This window comes from Panthera pardus, unplaced genomic scaffold (assembly GCF_024362965.1).
Source record: "Panthera pardus isolate Hobbes unplaced genomic scaffold, ASM2436296v1 HiC_scaffold_11, whole genome shotgun sequence".
NCBI lineage: Eukaryota > Metazoa > Chordata > Mammalia > Carnivora > Felidae > Panthera > Panthera pardus.
In genome coordinates this window covers 89,605,274-89,626,343 of record NW_026526666.1, presented here as the reverse complement: position 1 = coordinate 89,626,343, position 21,070 = coordinate 89,605,274, and the positions used below count along the sequence as shown (strand labels likewise).

At 45.3% G+C, this 21,070-nt stretch overlaps 2 protein-coding genes across 12 annotated transcripts in view; one reads left to right on the top strand and one right to left on the bottom strand.

The window, feature by feature from the left end:
• The window catches only part of KDM1A (lysine demethylase 1A), a 64,443-nt gene extending 55,083 nt beyond the window's left edge, over positions 1 to 9,360 (top strand). For both annotated transcript variants that reach the window (XM_053898824.1, XM_053898823.1), the window contains 6 exons: positions 3,080 to 3,212; positions 4,681 to 4,868; positions 5,290 to 5,404; positions 6,900 to 7,027; positions 7,879 to 8,025; positions 8,856 to 9,360. In XM_053898824.1, the coding sequence (XP_053754799.1) occupies positions 3,080 to 3,212; positions 4,681 to 4,868; positions 5,290 to 5,404; positions 6,900 to 7,027; positions 7,879 to 8,025; positions 8,856 to 9,041 (897 nt within the window). In that variant the 3' untranslated portion in view covers positions 9,042 to 9,360. The remainder of the gene's footprint in view (positions 1 to 3,079; positions 3,213 to 4,680; positions 4,869 to 5,289; positions 5,405 to 6,899; positions 7,028 to 7,878; positions 8,026 to 8,855) is intronic.
• Positions 9,361 to 10,818: 1,458 nt separating this feature from the next.
• Positions 10,819 to 21,070, bottom strand: part of LUZP1 (leucine zipper protein 1) — a 101,549-nt gene continuing 91,297 nt past the window's right edge. For all 10 annotated transcript variants that reach the window (XM_053898820.1, XM_053898821.1, XM_019461742.2 and 7 more), the window contains 2 exons: positions 16,493 to 19,680; positions 10,819 to 14,708 (listed from right to left, as the gene is read on the bottom strand). In XM_053898820.1, the coding sequence (XP_053754795.1) occupies positions 14,553 to 14,708; positions 16,493 to 19,561 (3,225 nt within the window). In that variant the 5' untranslated portion in view covers positions 19,562 to 19,680 and the 3' untranslated portion in view covers positions 10,819 to 14,552. The remainder of the gene's footprint in view (positions 14,709 to 16,492; positions 19,681 to 21,070) is intronic.

Here is a 21,070-nt window from a genome sequence, read left to right as displayed (position 1 = left end):
AGAGGTATGATTTGCGTACAGTACAATTTGCCTGTTTTAAGTGAACAGTTTGAAGTTTTGCCAAACCAGCATGGTCGTGAACCACCACCACAATCAAGATACAGAGCATGTCCATCATCCTGAAAAGTTCTCTCTTGCCTCTTTGTGGTCAGTTCCCAGCCCTCCCACTCCTGGCCCAAGACAACCCCTGGTTTGCTTTCTGTCACTATGGTTTTGCTTTTTCTAGAATTACATATAAATTGAACCATATGGTATATAATCATACAGAATATAGCCTTTGTGTATACTTAGCATTGCCAGTTTTTGAAAATTTAGCCATTCTAATGGCTATATAGTAATATTTCATTGTGGTTTTATTTCACATTTCCTGAATAATAGGTGGTGTGAAGCAACTTTTCATGTACTTATTGGCCATTCATATGTCTATTCCTTGGTGAAAAGTCTGTTCAGATCTTTTGCCCATTAAAAAAAAAAAACTGGTTGTCTGACCTCTTGTTGAATTGTGTTAAGAGTTCATTATGTTCTAGGACACCTGGGTAGCTCAGTTGGTTAAGCGTCCGACTTTGGCTCAGGTCATGATCTCACGGTTTGTGGGTTTGAGCCCCACGTTGGGCTCTGTGCTGACAGCTCAGAGCCTGGAGCCTGCTTCAGATTCTGTGTCTCCTTCTCTTTCTGCCCCTCCCTCCCCTGCTCATGCTCTGCCTCTCTCTCTTTCAAAAATAAATAAATGTTGGGGCGCCTGGGTGGTTCAGTCAGTTAAGCATCCCACTTCGGCTCAGGTCATGGTCTCGTGGTTTGTGTGTTCGAGCCCCGCGTCAGGCTCTATGCTGACAGCTCAGAGCCTAGAGCTTGCTTCAGATTCTGTGTCTCCTCCTCTCTCCACCCCTCCCATGCTCATGCTCTCTCACTGTCAATAAGAAATAAATGTTAAAAAAAAATTTTTTTTAATAAATAAATGTTAAAAAAAATTTTAAGAAGTTCATTATGTTCTTTAGATTGTGGATACAATTCCTTTGTCAGATTTATGTTTTGTAAGTATTTTCTTCCAGTCCATAGCTTCCTTTTTCATTTTCTAAGTAGTACCTTTCAAAAAGCAAAACTTTTTAATTTTATGAAGTCCATATTTCTCAACTCTGTTTTATTTAGCCTATGTGCTTTTTTATCCTGAAAAATTTTTGTTTAAACTTAGATCACCAGTTTTTCTCCTATTTTCTTTCTGAAGTTTTATGAACTTAGCTCTGTGATTCATTTTGGTTTTTTTGTTGTTGTTTTCTTTATGATCCATTTTAATTTTTGTGTACAATGAAAAGTGAGGTTAGGGTTCATATTTTTCCATATGGCTATCTAATTAATTCTAGCACCATCCTTTTCTTCGTTTGTCTTGGCATCTTTGTTGACCATGTGTGAGACTATTTATGGTTACTCCTTCCTGTTCATTTATTTGTCTATCCGTATGCCACTGTCATATGCTCTTAATTACTATTGTTTTATGATACATGTTGAAATTAGTGCAAGTTCTCCGACATTTTTTGTTTTCTTTCTTAAAATTATTTTGGCTCTTGTAAGTCTTCTGTATTTTCATAAAAATTTTAGAATCAGTTTATTGATTTTTATAAAAAATACCTTCTGGGATTTTGATTGGTATAGGGATTTGAACATGGTATGGTATGTCTCTCCATTTTTTAGGTTTTCTTTAATGTTTCTCAGCAATATTTTAACAGTTTTCAGTGTACAGGTTTTACACATCTTTTGTCGATTTCTTTTTTTTTTTTTTTTTTTTAAGTTTTTATTTATTTTGAGGGAGAGAGAGAATCCCAAGCAGGCTCCATGCTCAGCACAGAGCCCTGACATGGGGCTCCATCTCACGACAGCAAGATCACGACCTGAGCATGTATCAAGAGTCAGACGCTCCACTACCTAAGCCACCCAGGCGCCCCTTGTTGAATTATTCTTAAGTATTTTAAGTGTGAATTACTCTTGAACTGGTGAGAAGTCACAGGGCTTTTTGGATCCTGAATGGACTAATCAAATCTCAGACTTTGACCAGACCGAAGACTACAGAAGTCAGTATTATATTTTTACTTAGATATTTGTATTTTCATTGTACATTTTCCTAGTAAAATTAGTTTGAATTCTTAATCTTTAGGTTATACCCTTGTTATTCTTCAGTATTTGAATTATAGTGAGGATTGGACTTGCTAGTGGTAAACATCCTACAGAATTCCCAGTTTCTTTTCTTTCATGTAAATACTAAATTAGACCTTTCCTAGTCACTGATTTATCATTTGAAGTGTCAATATGTACCCATTTGTCATCTTACTAAATTTTGAATGTTTTGAACTGACTGGTACGGGGAGCAGATAAATCTGTCACTAAGTTGTGAGTTCTGCCAACCCAGTATTTTTGTCTAATTTGAAAGAATCATGCTATTTTCCCCCAGAAAGTTCATAAGATTAGAAAATACTGACTAGCCTTCAAGAATTTCTCTATATAGAAAAATTTCCAGTAAATTCAAAGAAATAGGATCATTTTGGGAATTCTTCCAGGTCAAATGTTGACTTCTTCACTATATGGATCATCTTGGGCCATTCTTTATAATCCCAGATTTTCATCTAGTTTGACCACCTTGAGTTTTGGAAGTCTTCCTCATCTTTCAAACTTGTTAAGTTTATTAAATAAAAACTGATTTTGTTCTCAGGTAAAAGAAAATGTAATTAGGATGGTGAATCTGACCTCCTACCAAATCTGTAATGTGTTCAAAAGCCAAACAGACTAATCATCTAAATGTATTGAATCATCTTTCTTCATGAGATCCCACCTCCCTTTGGACAGTCTGGATTGAGGAATGGGGTGTAGGACTGTGAGGAGAAAACTCTCTCAGATACGGCCATTAGGGACATTTTGGCATCTTGTCTTGTCTGGGGCAGCTGTAGCTGATGACTGAGTGGTAGTTTTAGTTTCTGCCTTAGAATACTGACTTCTCCACCAACTAGTGTTTTTCAGTGTTAATCTTACAGAATTCCGTATATTTGGCATAAATTAAGACAATATGGATGTATGTCCTTTTCTCTCCTTTTAGGATGATGACTTTGAGTTTACTGGCAGCCACCTAACAGTGAGGAATGGCTACTCTTGTGTGCCTGTGGCTTTAGCAGAAGGCCTAGACATTAAACTGAATACAGCGGTGCGGCAGGTTCGGTACACAGCTTCAGGTATGTCACTGCTTCGCTGATAAGACAAACCTCTTACTCTGAAACTGATCTTTTGTTGAGTTTGACCTACAGAAAAAAATGTTTCCTCATCAACTGTTGCGTAAACTAGGACTCCTGATTTTTAAAAATTTGCATTTACAAAAGGATTGAGCCCTTGTAGAGCCTCTGACATTCTGATCCCATCATTGTATAAGCTAAAAAACGGAGGCAAGTTTTAGTTTCCAATTTGTACGCGAATTACTTTGGTATTGTAACAATAGCCAGTGACTTTAGGTCTCATTTTGCTGAATGTATTCTTAAATACCAGGGTTTGGCCTCTAGACACAGTGGGCCCCACCCCTTGTGTTTCACCATCCGCGTCTTGATCTTTGGATCCATTCCTGTACATGTGGGCTAACAGCTCAGGCTGGTTTCTGATTCTAGGAGCAATCTGCTAATAAGATGACTTCAAAGCTGGAATTGCCCTGTGATTCCCATGGCGGCTCAATGCTCACTGTTGCTGGTTTCAGGGAACATTTAATGTTGAGTACAGAGAACCCGCTCTCCACCCACCTTTGGAATTAATAGTCTAGAACTCTTGATGATAGCTAGTCACCCCACTCCCCTCTCCCAGGGCCCTCATGACAAGTGGAGATGTGGCCATCAACCTTGCTTGCCCTTCATGGCCCGTTTTCTAGAACGGCAGAGTTTACCACAGATTTTTTTTTTTTTTTTTAAACAACCACTGAAACCAGTTTCCATTTAATTTTCCCTTCATATGCAGCTTCTAGCTGATGTTGAGACCTGTAGCTTTTAAATAGCCATTTGCAGGCAGATTAAGAACAGTGAGAAAGTAGACATGAATTGAGCTTTCATACCAATTTTGAGCTATTTATTTTTTGAAATTATATAAGTAGGTATCGATTGCAGAAAAAATTCAAACACAAATGAGGAAAAATAATATTAACCTATTTTCAGTGCCTTTTCTGTGGTCAACTTTGAGCTTTATTCCTGCTCTGGCGAGTTAGGCATCACAGTACGTTCTCAAGAATAGCATGCTCTGCCCCAGTCTTCTGTTCTGGTCCTTTAGTAAGCTCCTAACCACAGTGGAGAGGTACTGCTTTTACCGGTATAGCCCTTTATTCTTAACTTTGGCCTAAATTTACTTAATCTCTGATAAGTAATAATGTTCTTCTGTTAGTCCAGAAGAGCACCAGTGTCTCAGGAAGGTAAGACAGTGCAGTGGTGGTGAAGATCCAGGACTCTGAAGTTGGACTATTAGCGTTGGAGTGCTGGCACTTGGTGCCCATGTGGCCTTAGACAAATTATTTCACCACTGTCTCAGTTTTCTTCTGTCAAAAAATGAATAGGACGGATTTCATAAACTTATGGTAAGAATTAACGGAGGTAGTACGTAGATTCTGTTGTGCGCTGGACATTCAGTGTTGTCTTCATCACCAGTAAAGTCTTTTCCCTCCATCCTCTCTAGGATGTGAAGTGATAGCTGTGAATACCCGCTCCACAAGCCAAACCTTTATTTACAAATGTGATGCAGTTCTCTGTACCCTTCCCTTGGGTGTGTTGAAGCAACAGCCACCGGCTGTTCAGTTTGTGCCACCTCTTCCTGAGTGGAAGACATCCGCAGTGCAAAGGATGGGATTTGGCAACCTTAACAAGGTAACTTGCCCGAGGCACGCACTTCTCTGCATACCCACTGTACAAATACCGGTCGTAGTGCCCTCCAGCCAGAGAGCCTAGGGCTTTGCATTTTTGTATGTTCTGCTGTGCTCTCTGCTCTGTGATATCAGGGTGAGTTGAGGCCTGTCAATTCTTTCATTTCAGTGCCTAATTCTATATAAAGTACCCACGAAGACTTAGTCTTCCGGGATCACTTCGCAAGCCTAAGCCTATAAAAAGTTCTAAATGTTGTCCCAAGTAATACGTTGATAATAGGGATTTCTAGGCTTATATTGAGAGTGGGTTAAAAGAAACTTTAATAAGGTCTGAGGAAGAAGTATTTCCTGTTGAGGCTTAGCTCTGCTTAAAGCCATGTTCTTGGAGTTGTGTCGTCAGTTCCTGTGCTCCTTTTTTACGATAGGTGGTGTTGTGTTTTGACCGTGTGTTCTGGGATCCAAGTGTCAATTTGTTCGGGCATGTTGGCAGTACAACTGCCAGCAGAGGTGAACTCTTCCTCTTCTGGAACCTTTATAAAGGTAACTCCTTCCTGGTTTTAATCTTCTTTGTATCCTTATGGAAGTAAAGAATTAGGAATATTCTGGTTTTTCTCAAATACGTATGTCTTGATTTTCCATTAACTCAACCAACCAGCAATTTCTAAAAATCCTGCATAGGTACTGGGGATATGGGGGGTTTTGGAAAAAGGCTGCCTTCAAGGAGTTCAGAACCTAGTGGGAAATACAGTAAAGAGGTGAACAGTCTAGGAACAGGGCTTAGAAGTAGAGGGTCACAGTGAAAGCCCAGGGCACTGTAAAGAAAACATAAAGAATCAACCCAGCCAGGAGGCACAGAACCAGGGAAGCTTCCCAGAAGGGAAAATTGTATTTATTCCTCATTCCCAAGACTTTTGTATCTGACTGGCCCCTGCATCTTTGATCACTTCCTTTAGGATTTTGTAGCAAATTCCTACCTTCTCTGTTTTAAGTTCTCCTGTAATTGGATTGCTCTTCTCTATGGTGCTTAAAATATTTTATGTATGTGTGTGTATACATATATGTAAAATATTACCTATTTTATGTCTTCTACTTCAGGGCCTCTGTATTTACTTTGGTCTGGGCCTGGGCAGCTTTTATTTTTCTTCTCTTTGTTCCCAACATGGCATACTCTGCCCAGCCTTTCAGGTCTTGACCTAAATGCCACTGTTTGAGTCCCTTCGGGACACACGTACCTCCACTGCCTCAAATCTAAAATAAATCCCTGTAGGGATGTCTGGGTGGCTCAGTCGGTTAAGCGTCTGACTCTTGGTTTCGGCTCAGGTCATGATCTCTTGGTTTTGTGAGTTCGAGCCCCACATTGGGGATTCTCTCTCTCTCCTGGTCTCTCTGCCTCTCCTGCACTCATTCATTCTCTCTCTCTCTCTCTCTCTCTCAAAATAGATAAACTTAAAAAAATTAAACCCCTATATTATTCTTTCTGTATCCTTTTTCGTCATTGCTTTTATCAGTGCATAATTATAGGTGTGATCATTTCTGCTGATCTATGGAGCATATCATTTAGTTTATATCTTTTATATCCCAGTAATCTAGTCCTGTGCCTATCACAGAAGCCTGTTGCGTCAATACTCACCAAATGTGGGTGGGTAGAAGTGGTGATGGGCCTGGAATAGGTAAAGGGATGTAGCTCTTGCTGTGGAGCTAAGGCGGTCAGGGCTAAGGATTCTGTGCCTAAATATAGGAATACTTGGTTTTCTTAGCAAGGTCTGAAGTTCTGTCTTCAAGACTTCTGTATTAGACAGTTACAAGTGGTTAACTGCATGAGTCACACTTCACTCACCTCTGTAGTTTGCCAGCTCACTTCTAGGGATGGATTTTTAGTTCCTGTTTCAGAAACATTGCTTGTCTCCAGCCAAGTGTTGCAGGTCTGTCCATTGGTCATCAGATTTCAGGGTGCTTAGAATAATGTGGGCCCTGACAAAGCAGTTCTTGAGAAAAGTCTGAGAAAACCCTGGAATTATCCCTTCTGTTTTTCTAGCTCCGATACTATTGGCACTAGTGGCGGGAGAAGCTGCCGGCATCATGGAAAATATAAGTGATGATGTGATTGTCGGCCGATGCCTGGCCATCCTCAAAGGGATTTTTGGTAGTAGCGCGGTGCCCCAGGTAAGTAAGTGGGTAGGAGCAAGTGGGGATCAAGAGTTCACACTGAAGCAGGGTTTGACATAGTCTCTTTACGTTGGTCAGGACAGTTTCAGTCAGAATGGAGAAGTGGGTGCTGGGTTTACATGAATGCTGATGTTTGGAGTCCATGATGTAAGTGTAGGGTTCAGAAGAGCACCCCCCCCCCCCCCCGCCCCGTACATGGACTAGGGAATTGAGGTGGCTGTTTGCTACACATCCCTGCTTGTCTCATCCACTGTATCTACGTGTGGAGTCACACCACTGCTACCTTTTAGACAAAGTAGTCAGAGTCCCTTGGGGGCTGCCTGGGTGGCTCAGTCAGTTAAGTGTCTGAGGTCGGCTCAGGTCATGATCTCACGGTTCGTGAGTTTGAGCCCCGCGTTGGGCTCTGTGCTGACAGCTCAGAGCCTGGAGCCTGCTTCGGATTCTGTGTCTCCCTCTCTCTGCCCTCTCCCGCTCGTGCTCTCTCCTAAAAGTAAATAAACATTAAAAAAAAATCTCTTGGTACTTTTTTCTATTCTTTAGGTCCATTGAAACACTTTTTAGATCCTTAGGATTCCTTTGAGAGAATGCTTATTAATGCTTCATGTGAATTAATGAGAATAAAAGTCAAGCCGTGGGTAGATGTCATAGGCAAGGCAACGGGGAAGCTTAGTCAGAAGCCATTTGCGTTGTGTGTCGTATAGCAGCAGCATTCATCACCTGGCTAGCCCATGTCTCCTGCCTCTTTACCGCTCGGTTACATCCCCACCCACCCCAGCTTTTCCACTTTTCAGAGATGATTGGTTTGTCCTTTGTCATATAATAACTACTGCTCATGCTTTTTCCTTTAGCCCAAGGAGACTGTGGTATCCCGCTGGCGTGCTGATCCCTGGGCACGGGGCTCCTATTCATATGTAGCTGCAGGATCATCTGGAAATGACTATGATTTAATGGCTCAGCCAATCACTCCTGGCCCTTCAATTCCAGGTGCCCCACAGGTGAGAAATTGGCAAACCACCAAGGCTTATTTGGGAAAAAGCCAGTATCCCGGTTAAAATTGATGCCACGGATTTGTGGGTTTTTTTTTTTTTTTTTTTAGATTTTAGTCATTCTGTCCTTGGAGCCTTTCAAATACTAAGAGCAGAGGAAAAGGGAGGAAGAGTATTATTTGTGTCTGATTTCTCACATTGTGGCTCCGTAAATATAGGCAGTCCACGTTCCCAATGGAAGAGTCCACAGTATAAGCCAGTTTTTCCTTATTCAAAAGTTTGTCCCTAAAAGTTAGGACGAAAAACGTTTTTAATTGCACCCCATTTTGTAATGGCTCATAGGATTATTGCAGGTATCAGTTACTAGGTGTCTCCAGTACATGCCCCTGAGGGGTTCTTATCTAGATGATGCCAAACCCTGCTCCAGAGAGTAGTAAGCATTCCTCAGGACCCTGTGAACCTGCTCTGGAGCTGAGAGCCAAAGGTGTTCCTGAATTAGAACAAATGCTGGACGCTATGTGGTACAGAGCAGTCAGGAACCCCTCTGCCCCAGTAGGTACCGTATGAGGCAACGGAAGCTCTAGAACCGGATATCCCCCAGCATTAAATAATCCGTAAGAACAGATGCAGTTATGCATTACCCTAGGACTAAGGCTGGGCTGAATTTTGTCATATTTCTACTTTTATCAATTTTAGGATGCCTGTCAAGGGAGACCCTTTTTGGCAGGATGATGGCCTGTGATTGGCAGACCAACAGGAATTTGGCCGTTTAAGTACAGCAGAAATGCTGTTTGCAACCTACTGATTTTTCTCTCAATTTTTTTTCTCTCCTGAAATAGCCAATTCCACGACTCTTCTTTGCTGGAGAACATACAATCCGTAACTACCCAGCCACTGTCCATGGTGCTCTGCTGAGTGGGCTGCGAGAAGCCGGAAGGATTGCAGACCAGTTCCTGGGGGCCATGTACACCCTGCCTCGCCAGGCCACACCAGGCGTTCCTGCACAGCAGTCCCCAAGCATGTGAGACTGATGGGTTCGGAGGGAAGCAGCCAATGTGCGGGTCTTTTGCTGTGTAGACAGAGCTCTTGTAGCAGTACCGGATCCCACTGAGAAACTCACTCTGGCATCTGGGCTCCCAGTCAGCTGCTGGAACTCATGATGCCAGGTGGCCAAGGAGGTTGCCTCCTCTGAGTGACTTAGAGCTAGAGAGGCAGTTGTCCGTTAGTGGGGAAGTTGGTGTTCTTCCTAAAGACTGAGGTAACCAAGTGTGGGGAGGGGACATCTTAGTCTCTTGGTGTGTGGTGGTTTTTTATATTTTAAAAATAAAACTTCATATAAAATTCTTCCTATCTTCTTTTGTTGTTGTTTCCCCTTGGAGTTAATACAAGATAGGAGTACTGTGCCTTTGGAAACGGCAGTTTTATCCATGTTTAGATAGGAGGATATTTATATAAAGGAAAAAAATGGTTGGGTCAGGTCTCAAGACAGGGTTGAGGGAAGCCCCACGGAAGCAATGGGCTCCCTGATCTGTGGAACTAGAGAGTTCCTTATTGGGATTATAGGGTGACTGTATGCTAAGACTATGAAGCTACAGGTCAAGCATATGGATATTAGGAAATTTTGAATCATTAAGACAAAACAAGGCAGAGTTTGGGTGTGTCTCTAGCAGACCATCTGGCTTTACTCCCCAGGTTCCCTCCATTGGTATGTGCTAACTTTCCACTTTTGTCCAAAGTACTGCTATAAAAGTTTAGGAAGTGTTACATTAAGAAGATCAAGGGTTTAGATGACTTACTTAGCTGGTGTGTTAGTTTCCTACTGCTGCTGTTAACAGATTACCACAGCAGGCTTTGGAGGGAAGGTTCCATTTCCTTGCTTTTTTAGCTTCTAGTGTGTTCCTTCTACATTCCTTGACTTGGGTGGCCTCTTCATCCATCGTCAAAGCACACTACTTGAGGGTTGGCTTTAGCTCAGTTGATTCGCAGTTGATTGTCAGAGCACATTACTCCAATCTCTGCTTCTCTTGTTCTCTGGTCCTATCTTCGTGCCTCCCCTCTTACAAGGATACTTAGGATTTCATATAAGGTAGTAAAACATTTTTATAAGAAAGGTATTACAGTAACTGTTCCTGCTCAAGCTTTCCTAACAGTGTAACTAAATGCATGTACATGATCTGTTTCTGGAAATTGGCTTTTACTAATGTTACAATTCTTCCCTGTAATTAGTCTAAATGAGGTTTTATTCTTAGTAAGATTTAGGTGACATTACATTGGTGGTCTGAAGAGAAGACGGAGAGGGCTTTTCCCCTAGTCTTGGAACGAGTAACAGCAGTGGAGAACATCTGCGCAACAGGATCAGGGCAAGGGGTATAAAGGTGAGAACAGCATGCAGTGGAAAGCATATGGACTTTGGACCTATATTTGAATCCCAGCTCTGCCATGAATATTGTTACCTCAGGGGGGTCACAGTTATCTGATCCAGAGTTAGGTGCTTTAAAACGTGTGTTTTTTTAAATACATGGCATAGGTAGCTTGAGACTCATCATCGTTTTGTGTGTGACAACAGACAAGCCTAAAACTAAAATGTAGCAGTGAAATAGCTGCTACAGTTCTAAGTCCAGTTCAGTTATGTGGGTGGTAAGTGTGTCATTTTCCAAGCCTCAGGTCTTTACAGCATCATTAATTAGTTGGCTGAGTATTTTAAGTAAATAAAATACAATGAAATATACTAGCTATACCAGTGCACGGACAACAGTTGTACTCAGGACATCAACAAAAATGGCATCACTGACTCACACAGACCACATGGAAACTAGGGAGCTTTATTGGTTACATATTGTGCTGCAGAGCCAACAGACAGCATTAGAGCCAGAGGATACATGCAGACAGGCAGCTTCCACTATACACATGCACCCAAGGAGCCCTGAGTCACTGCTCATGGCTTCGCCCTGGTTTCCAGCAACAGGGTCCGGCCTCCTTGGTCCCAGGCTTGGAGCAGGAATGTAGAAGCTGCTGCACCTAGACTCCAAGGGGCAGGGGTGAGACCAGAGCACCTGCCTGAACAAGTAGATGTGGACTGACAGATACTGATGCCCCCTCGCAAAGGGGCCTTTAATGCATTAACAGGTTTTTTTTGAGGGCTATACTTCCCTAGCCCTCCCAATCTTTAAAATACAAAAAAATAGACTTTATTCTCTTAAAAATACATTCCATTCAGTACATGTTCTGAGCTGTGAAGCAGCAGGAAAATAGGGCCCCTTTCCTATGGTCTTGGTTGTGAGGCTTTGAGGAGAACACCCTGTGGCCCACCCAGGGTAGACAAAAGATAATCCCTAAAAGCAGCTCTTCCAAAGCAATCTCGTCAGAGTGACGACAAACCCCACATCGACAGAGGCAGCTAGGGACCCAGCCTCTGGGTCCCGGTTCCTTTACTGGAAAATGGTAGCACCTGGCACTAACCCACTAAATATAAAGCACTAAAACTGCCCCAGGATGACAGGTCCAAGATCAACATAGACCCTCCCACACCCCATGAGAGGGGAATGATTTATGTGCAGGCTTGCCTGGGGCAGAGGTTGGAGTCCTTGGCCCCACTGCAAATCCCCTTTGCCCACCATCCCTGCAGCTTTCTCTGGTTGCTTTTAGTACCAGAGTAGTGAGACGCAGCAGCAGGTGGAAGAGAGACCAGCCTCTGGCATTCAGCCAGCTCTGCTTCCTCCAACCAAGCAGCTCTGGAGTGCCAGGTTCCCTGGGCTCACTGGGAACCCTCCCACAACAAATACACCTGCCAGTAAAATCTAGAGTTGGAGCTACGCTGCAGAAGAGGCTTGTCATGTAAGTGGGTTTATTGGCTGGGACAGTGGGAATATTTGGCTTGACTGGACCAGCTACTTAATTACCAGGTCTCCCCTTTATATGGAAATTTCCTCCAGGACCCCTGGTGGTGAGGCCTGGGTCCAGATGGTCACACAGAGGTTGCTTTTCAGAAAGGTGCCTTCCAACTTTGGAATTTGAGAGCCAGCCTTGCCAGCCATTCGAAACCCAGAGGAGCTGAGCCTCCAGCCTTCATCTGCTATTACAAATGGGATCTTCTGCAATGCTGAGGACACTTAAAAATAAAATCTATTTTACAATGGTTCTAGAAAGTACGCAGATTAAGGAAACAATATTTATCCTGAAATAATTGTTACAATCAAACCCTATTGCACTCAGATTTTAAGATAGCAGCCCCCAGCAAGAGGGCACCATAGCTGTCCCTCTTCCAGAGCATTTGGGTAGTGGCAGATGTTGGTGCTGCTGCAGTGTGGAAAGATCCAGACTTTGGCACCAGGAGCTACAGCACCAGAATCCAGGGCTCCAACGCCCAAAGAAGAGAATTAGCGGCGAAATCTTTGTAGGCATGGCTTGGCACCCTTTTGCTTCCACCAGCAGAGAAGAGCCACAGACTTGGTTTCCTATAACCTCAGTTGACCACCGCAGAGGTCTGTTTCCTAGTTTCTGGCCAGGGACCCAGGAGGAGCAGCAGGAAGAGATTTTGAAAACAGCATCTTAAAACTGAGCAGCTGAGTCAGCACTATGTAGAGGAAAGATGAGCTACACAGCAATGCCCTTAGACTGGCAGACCTCCAGAAAATGGAAGTAAGCGCAAAACATTCCTGACCCCGAAAGGAAGCTCATCAGCGTGCCCCAAGCCGCCTCCAGGATGGCCAAGTCTGAAGGCAGACACGGGCGAGATGAACACTGGTTCCCACACCAAGTGCAGGCAGGGAATATGGCCCATGAAGCACAGCAACGGGAGACAGCCAACTTGTGTCACAAAAGCCAGGGGATGCTGTGTGGCAAGTGGGCAAGGCTGGTGCCAAAAGGGCTGCAGAAGCCATCTGATCTCATCCCTTCATCTTACAAACTAGAAAAATGAGGGAGCTTCTCTGAGCTCATCCTCCTGACATTAGAACATGGAAAGAATAAGGCCCAGGAAAACAAGGCCGGGGAGGACCCATTCCCCAAAACCATCCGGATGCTACCTTCCAAAAGCAGAATCACCCCCCATAGGACAGTGTAAACAGAACAACCTCAGAATGCCAGATTTAGGACCCTTAGAGACCATTACAAAGAATTCATTTTATAGATAAGGAAACTGAGGCCCCACGAGGACAGTGACTTGCCCAAAGTCACACAGCAAGAAAGTACAAAGCCATGAAGCAAATTCAGCTTTCCTGACTCCTAGTAATGCTCTCTTTCACTATGAAGGAACAGTGTCTGTGCCATCAAAAGTAGCCTTTGAAAAGGGAGCCCTTCTCTGAACTGAGAAAGTTACACAAAAAGCAGTGCCAAGAATATACGGTTCTTTTCAACTTCCCCATGTGACGTAAGGAAACTATTCAACTTTATGTGGCTTCCTGAAAGGTTTGCTGCATTTTGTATTATATTAACCTGGGGCCCTCAGTGGGCACGTAGTACTTTTCCTCCAGTGAAGTCATCACGACAGTTTGCAGAAACCATGGGCCCACTTCTGTAGGAATGCATCAGTTCGGTAAAGTGCGATTCCTCCTCCTCCATGGGGGAATGAAGGAAGAGGAAGAAAGTCCATGCCTTTCATGGAACTATTGCTTTGTGGAGTGACTGGGGAAATGTTTCTTCCAGCCCACTTTCCCCCTTGCTGGGCACTTCCTAGAAGGCAGAGTATGCTGGGTCAGGCCCAGTTTAGTCCGGAAGTATTCCAAAGATGGAAACGACGGAGTCAGCCTGAAGTCTCCAGCCACGGGAGAGGAGCAGGCAGTGCCAGCAGCATTACGGGTGCCCAGAAAAGGAGATGCGTGAGGCTTGTGCACTTCCAGGTGCCTTTGGAAGGTGAGCATAGAGCCAGGGGAGGGGAGGGATGATGCCATTCCAATAGGTGGGTACCCGTGTGCTCTGCCCCCAGGAAACAATTGTCAGCCAGGGGGCGATGTCCGAGAAGCTTCAGCCTAAAGGTTGGTCCCGTAATCCCTTAGAGGCAGCACAGACCTCTTCTGCTGTACAAGTCTGAGGAACTCCAAAGGGGAAAGGAGTAGAAGCCCCCTAGATGGAGGTGATGGCTGCTAAGTCTTAGGGGGTACTTAGGCCCCCAGGGCAAACAAGGAGTGAACTGGATGCGGTGAGACGAAGAAATGAACCACACTGAAGGGGCTGCCCTCTGACCCACTGAGAAGCAGAGGAGAGCTTTCAGCTGTTGTGGTATGGTGAGGATACAAGGGGTTTCTAGATCTTTCCCCATTTGGGGGCCAGAGTGGCCCATCCGATCTGGGGACAGGGGCAAGGAGAGAGAACTCATGCATCAGGGAAGGCTGGGCTTGGGTGACTATGTCCAGCTTGTAGTTTCTGATCCCCTCTGGCCAACTGGCAAAATGACCCAAGCCACAGCCTGGTTTGCCACAGTCTCCCAGCCAAGGCCTGGCGTCTAGCCTGGTTAACTGGCCTTGCATCCTTCATAGGGCAGGAAGGCAGGAGAGCGGAGAAGCAGGAGCAGAGGAGACAGCAGACCTCACCCAGCTGGTTCAGTTGTCCTCGGCACAGGGCCTGGCTGGCCGTAACCGTTCCTCAGCCCGGGCTCGCCCGGGCTCTGGCAGCCCCTGCTTCGCAGGCAGTTCAGACCGCTCCAGGGAGTTGTGCAGTCGTCTGTGGACACCGAGTGTGCAGTCGTCACCTTCCTCCTGTGCCAAAGATGACAAAAAGTGAGCTGCGAAGGACAGCAGCGAGTAACAAGACACACTCCCTCCCTCTCCCAGTGGTCTTCTTCAGCCTGGCAGAGGGAGGTACAGTGCAGACAGACAACAGCTTCACTGCAGAGATTCGCTTTGGCCTAAGGAAACCGGTAGACTACAAACTCCCAAGCTGCTGGGGCTCAGAGGGTAGACTGGCGGCTCACAACTGAGCAAGGGCGTGTGGAGGACGGGGCCTGCACCACGTGGTCCTGGAAGGAGGCCCAGAGATCCTTGAGTTTTGCGCGTGCAGGCTGCATTTCCCTGCTGCGGAACAAGGGAGTATGTACTGCCGAAAAGGACACCGGACCACGCTTTTCCTACTTTCCACTTATAAACTACCAAAAAGCCCAGGTGCCTTCCCTTTTGGGTCCTACACCTATGCCTTATCCTGTCTGTCAGCCAGAGCTTCAAGGGACTAAACACCCCTCTCTCTCTCTCCACTCTCCTACCAGAGTTCTGCCTTTTCAGTGTTGGTCCTAGATCAAAACAGAAGTATGAGAAACGTTGGCGGGGTAGAAAGAGTACTGGATTCAGAAACGGGAATCTTGCGGGCACCGGGGTGGCTCAGCAGGTTAAACTTCTGTCTCTCGATTTCGGCTCAGGTCATGATCTCGGTTTGTGAGTTCAAGTTGCACATCATCAGGCTCTGCACTGACAGCATGGAGCCTGCTTGCGATTCTGTGTCTTCCTCTCTCTTTGCCCGTGTTCTCTCTCTCAAAAATACACATTTAAAAACAAAAAACAAAAAAAAAAAACGGAATCTTGGATTCAAATCCTAGCTCTCATCCAATAATTCATTTGGGTGGCCTTGGGTATGACACTTTGTGTCTCTGACCATCAGTGTAAATCTAAAAAGTGGAGATAATACCTGCCCACAGGGCTCTTGGAGAAACTGTGCCAGTGGGAACGTGCTCTGTCAGATGGTGAGTACCCTATATGGACTCACAGGACATTTCAAGTGAATACACCTGCCTTTTAAAAAGAAGGAAACCACTTCCAAAACGTCTTTCATCCTCAGAGGCTCCACATCTAAAAAGACACTCCTAGGGGCTTCCCCTTTAGGTGCTGTTCTGACACTCGGACCCTCAGAGGCGGAGGTGGTTCTGGATTTATCTATCCTGTAATGAGCCGTACTGAACTAGTTCTGCCCTCAGACTGATGACAAAATGGTTTAGACAAAATAAAGTGACACGTGGACACAAAGTATATAAAGTAGGCCCAGTGGAAGCCTCACTCTCCTCCCCCATAGGCCAGCAGCTGGCAAAACTTGGCTGTGAAAACCCTCTCCCTGCCCCCCCACCCCCGTCCTACGTGTGCTACAGAAGGGTCACCGGGTACCCTGGCATAGGGCTTCCCAGTGGCCGCAGCTGGTTCTTGGGCTTCTAGGTGCTGCTCTATAGGGTTTTAGGGGGAGGTTTTTTTTTTCGCTGTGCTGGCAAACCAAGAGAATGGAGGCTAGATCTCTCTTTTTTGTGCGACCTTCATATATAGAAGAGACAAACTGGAAAAGGGAGTTTGGGAAACTCCTGCTGCTCTCTGGCAAACACCTCCTTCAAGGTACTAAACTCTTCTTCAAGGCCAAACCTACCTTATTTTCAGTTCTCTGAGCAATCCAGCTAGCTCTCCCAGGATTTCTCAGCCGCATAATCCTGAGACACACAGGCCAGAGCAGAAGGAGCAAAGAGGAAGGTAAAAGAGTAAAGGGGGGAGGGGGGGGCAGCAGTGGGGCTCACCGCGCCTGCCGAGTGGTTCCAGGCTGCAGCCGAGGCAGTGTCTCCCACCCGATTCCGACGAGTCAGCACCTCAGACACGGTGAGGCTACTCTGGGTCCTTCTGGAGGTGAGCTCAGGGGCATCCCCTGAATTTCCTGCCCTTTGAGCACCCTGCTCACAAAGGTACAACTTGGGCTGTCCAAGGTCTGAACAGTCTGTGGAGGCCCTCTGGGTGTAGGCGTTGGTGGCTTCCACGTTTCTACCTATTCGAGTTGGGGGGTCTTCTAAGGAGTTCAAGTCTCGCCTACTCTTCCAGGCGTTCCGCACAGTAACGTGTCTGGCATCTGAAGAGCCCACTTCTGAAGGGGCACTATGGCTTTTCCACCTGATTGTCTCCGCTGGGGGGGCATGGCTGTTCCTCTCCACAGGATCTGATGGCTTGATTATAATGCTGCTCCGAGAGACCACTGTTTCTGGCTTGTTCTTCAGGGGCCCATCTCCCATTCTTTCAGCTTCTGTGAACTGCAGAGCAATGTCATGTTTGTGAATGGAGAGCTCAAAGGGGGAGCTGACGTGGTTGCTGACTGATGTGAGCTCTGCTGGCCCAACCTGGATGTTGCTGGTGGATGTGTGCCTTTCCCTCGGGGCCTCACCTGGGGCAGCTCTGGGGCTGCCGCTGTCAGAGGGGTAGATAGTTATGCTGCTTGTCACCTTGTTTGGCCCTGGTTTGGAGGTGGATTTCTGCTTCTCCATTGTGGCCTCAGTTCCAGATCCTCCCATGATTTTTTTCACATCCTTATCAACGATGACAGGTTTGATGATGGCTCTAGACCGCAACGCCTCTCTGGGGCTAAAGGGCCGCTGGCTTTTGACCCCAGCACCATTGGCGTCTGGGAATTCCGTGGCATTGGTGGAGGCTCTGACAGGTTTCACAGACTCACTTTCTGTCCCAGCATCTTTATCATTCTCAAACAGGGAGGTTCTGAGTCCCCCTCGGGATTTGGCTCTCTCTCTAGAGTTGGGTTGGTGTTTGAGCTCTGGCTCTGGAGTGATGGTGGTGTTTACCAATTTGGCAGTAACAAGAGACGTCACATCCACGTCGTCATCTGAGTCTGGCTTCTCTCTGCCACTGGGCTTGATGACCCGGCACCTCAGGGTCTCATGTTGACTGCTGTCTTCCATCACGACTGCTACGGGTTGATCAACACCTTCTTTATTTGGGGTTGAAAAGCCCTGAAGGATGTTCTCTTGGCTTCTGGAATTATAAGGATACTTTGATAAAAGTGGAGGCTTGGAATTTGGGGAAGTGGTATCAGCCTCCAGGCCACTGACAGCCTTTTTGCCCTTGGAGAGCCCTTCTGAGGAAGATCTTCGGGATGAGGCCAGAGCTCCAACTGCCTTAGGACTGCCACAGTCTGCAGCCTGGGTTACCTGACTTCCATTGCCAGGTACCTGCCCCCTTTTGCCAAAGAGGGCCTCAGAAGGGGTGTCAGAAGCCTTGTCAGCTCTACCCAGTACGTCACTGGGAACAGATCCATGGTTGGTATTATCACTAAATGTTCGTGTTGTCTTCTCCACTTTTCCCTTCAACCCACCCTCAGTACCTGGTTTGGGAGTACTCTTCCAAGCTTTACTGTGCTCCTGAGCAGCAGGTGGGTAGCGGCTAAGCACTGAAGGCTGCTCCCTGGACTTCTTCCCTTCACTCTGAGAGGAGCCAGATACAAATCGGTCTTCAGTTCTCCTTGTCTCCTGAGTCCCACTGTCTGTACCCGCCCCGATGTTGGAAGCTTTGGCTGCCCTCCTATTGGTGAAACTGGGAGAGGAAACCTGCCTATTGCCCAGAGAACAGTTTTCATTGTTGAGCGCAATATCTCTGTTTCGATGCCTCTCCCGCTTCTGCTGAGGGGACAGTTCCCGCGGTGTGTGCTTGGACACAGGTACCTCATTGCCATGGCCTCTTAACTTAGTCCTCTCATGCCTGCCTTTGCCGGACAGGAAAGCCTCTTCCCCTTCTACCTCCCCGTTCTCTAACTCTTTCTGTTTCTTGATTTGTAGCTTTATCTCCTCCAGCTGGCTGGCTAAGAGTTTGTTTTTATTTTGTTCACTTAGGTAATTATCCTGAAGATCATTATTTTTGGCCCTCATTTTCTTAAGCTCTTCTTCCAAAGATTCAAAATGTTTGATTTGTGTCTTGAGTTTCTCAATCTCTTGGTTGAGATCTTTAACTTTGTTGTCTTCTTGATTTCGGTTCTTTTCGTTTTCTGATTTGTTTCTTGTTTCATTCTCTACCTGCTTTAGATAGTCCAGAGCGCCCTTCCTTCTTGATTCTTTGCACGGCAGTGTGGAGGAGATCCCGTCCTCAATCCGCAGGTCATTCCTTTCCAGAAGATTAGAAGCATTCCTTGAATAATCTCGGTTCATTTTTTTGTTCTGCTCCAGTTTTTGAGTGAGCTCTTTTATCAGTTTCTCATTCTCTTTCTCCTTTTCATTCAAGTATTTTCTCTCACTTACGAAGTTCAGAGTTAATGACTTCAGTTTTTCTAACTCTGACACTAAACTCTGCTCAGTTTTATCCAGGCGGTCCTCGGAAGATTCTAGTTCTTTCACTTTGACCCTGAGCATTTCCAGCTCAGCGGAGATCTTCTTTGTCAGGTTTCTCTCCTCATTCAGGCTCAGACAGAGTTGGGTACAGTCGTTCTTACTCCTGCCAAAGGCTTCCTCCAGCTTCTCCAGTTCAGCCATTCGTTTCTGAAGCCGTTCAATCTCAGATTTCAGCTCCCGGGTGAGGTTTTCTTCCTCTTCAAGCTTCTCCTTCATCAGCTGACACAGATCCTCTGCTCTCTTAATTTCCTCATCTTTGCCTTCAATTCTCAGCACTCGCTGGCGCAACACTTCAATCTCCGCCAACATGCTGGAATTGCTGCCTTCCGCCTGAATCACCTTGTCCTGGAGATCCAGGAGCTCATCCTCTGCTCTCTGGAGGTTTTTTGTGGCTTCCTCCAACTCATCGAGGCGGCGACTTAGACTTTGTAACTTAAACCGCAAGTGGCGGCTGGAGGCAGTATCCTTGTAGCTTGTAAATTCAGCCATGTCTACTGCTAGCCGGTGTGGGCTCCTAGAGGCATCCAGTTCCACTCAGGGGGCTGAGAAATGGTTACCTTTCTCTTGGCATCCACAACCTTCTTTGGCAGCTGGAGACCATTATCAGTCTATAGAAGGAAAGCAGATATACACAATGGAATATTACTCGGCAATCAAAAAGAATGAAATCTTGCCATTTGCAACTACGTGGATGGAACTAGAGGGTATTATGCTTAGTGAAATTAGAGAAAGACAACTATCCTATGACTTCACTCATATGAGGACTTTAAGACACAACAGATGAACACAAGGGAAGGGAAGCAAGAATAATATGAAAACAGGGATGGGGACAAGACATAAGAGACTCTTTATATAGAGAACAAACAGAGGGTTGCTGGAGGGGTCGTAGGAGGGGGGGATGGGCTAAATGGGTAAGGGGCATTAAGGAATCTACCCCTGAAATCGTTGTTGCACTATATGCTAACTAACTTGGATGGAAAGCAGAAAGCATGTCAGGCAGCAAATCCAATTATCTGTACTTCAGCTCCCAGTTGTTAACAGACCTCTCGTATTAATTCTTGTGCCTAGAACATAGCAGGTGTTCAAATCTGTTGAATGAATGAATTTTCATAAACCTGCAGAAAAACACTGGTTTTTCTTTATGACTGATGTTGAGGTGATACCTACTTTCATCCTAATGAAGAATGCTACCAGTGGCTGCATGGCAAAAAAACACAGAAGAATACCCCATTTCTCATGGCAAGCTCTTTACCATCTCTTTACCATCTGCCACCTACATAATGTCAGGAGAGTCATCTCAGGAGAGTAACAGCTCCAGTTTTACTTAGTTGTAAAATGGGTATAATAATCCCTACCATATCTCTCCCCATTATCATTCTGAGATAATGCATAGAGCTCTAGGTAACAAAGCAGTAAATAATCCTAAGATTATTAAGAACTACAACAGCTTCAGGGAAAGAAGTAGATTAGTGAAAAAAAGTCACCTCACTGACACCAGGGAGATAAAAGGACCTAGGCTCCGTGAGGGGAGAAACAAAAGGGTATATATCCCTAGAGAATTTATAATCTTCGGCCTGCCTTCACTTGAGTTCAGAGTTCAGATTTACCCTGCCTTGAGGGGTCTGATATCAACTTCTCCTCGCAGAGAATCTAACCAAAAATGGTCTCAGCCTGGTAAAATCCCTGGGAAACCTACCAGAGGTAAACAAAAATACTCTGGAGAGAGAGGCTCTCTACCAAGGTCACGTAAGAGTCCCATAGATAAAGTCCTGCTGAACCTGAGTTTACAATTCTAAATTACAAAACACAGAAGGACCAATCTTTTACTATGACTGAACAACAGGTATTTACACCAGTAAGAACCAACGTTAGTAAGACGCACTAGAAACTGTAAGTACATTCCAGTGTTTAAAGTCATAAAAGAAGGAATCAAAACCAGGAGACAAGAAAATGGTATCAACAAAGATCAGAAGATTTTTAAATTAACCAAATAGAATC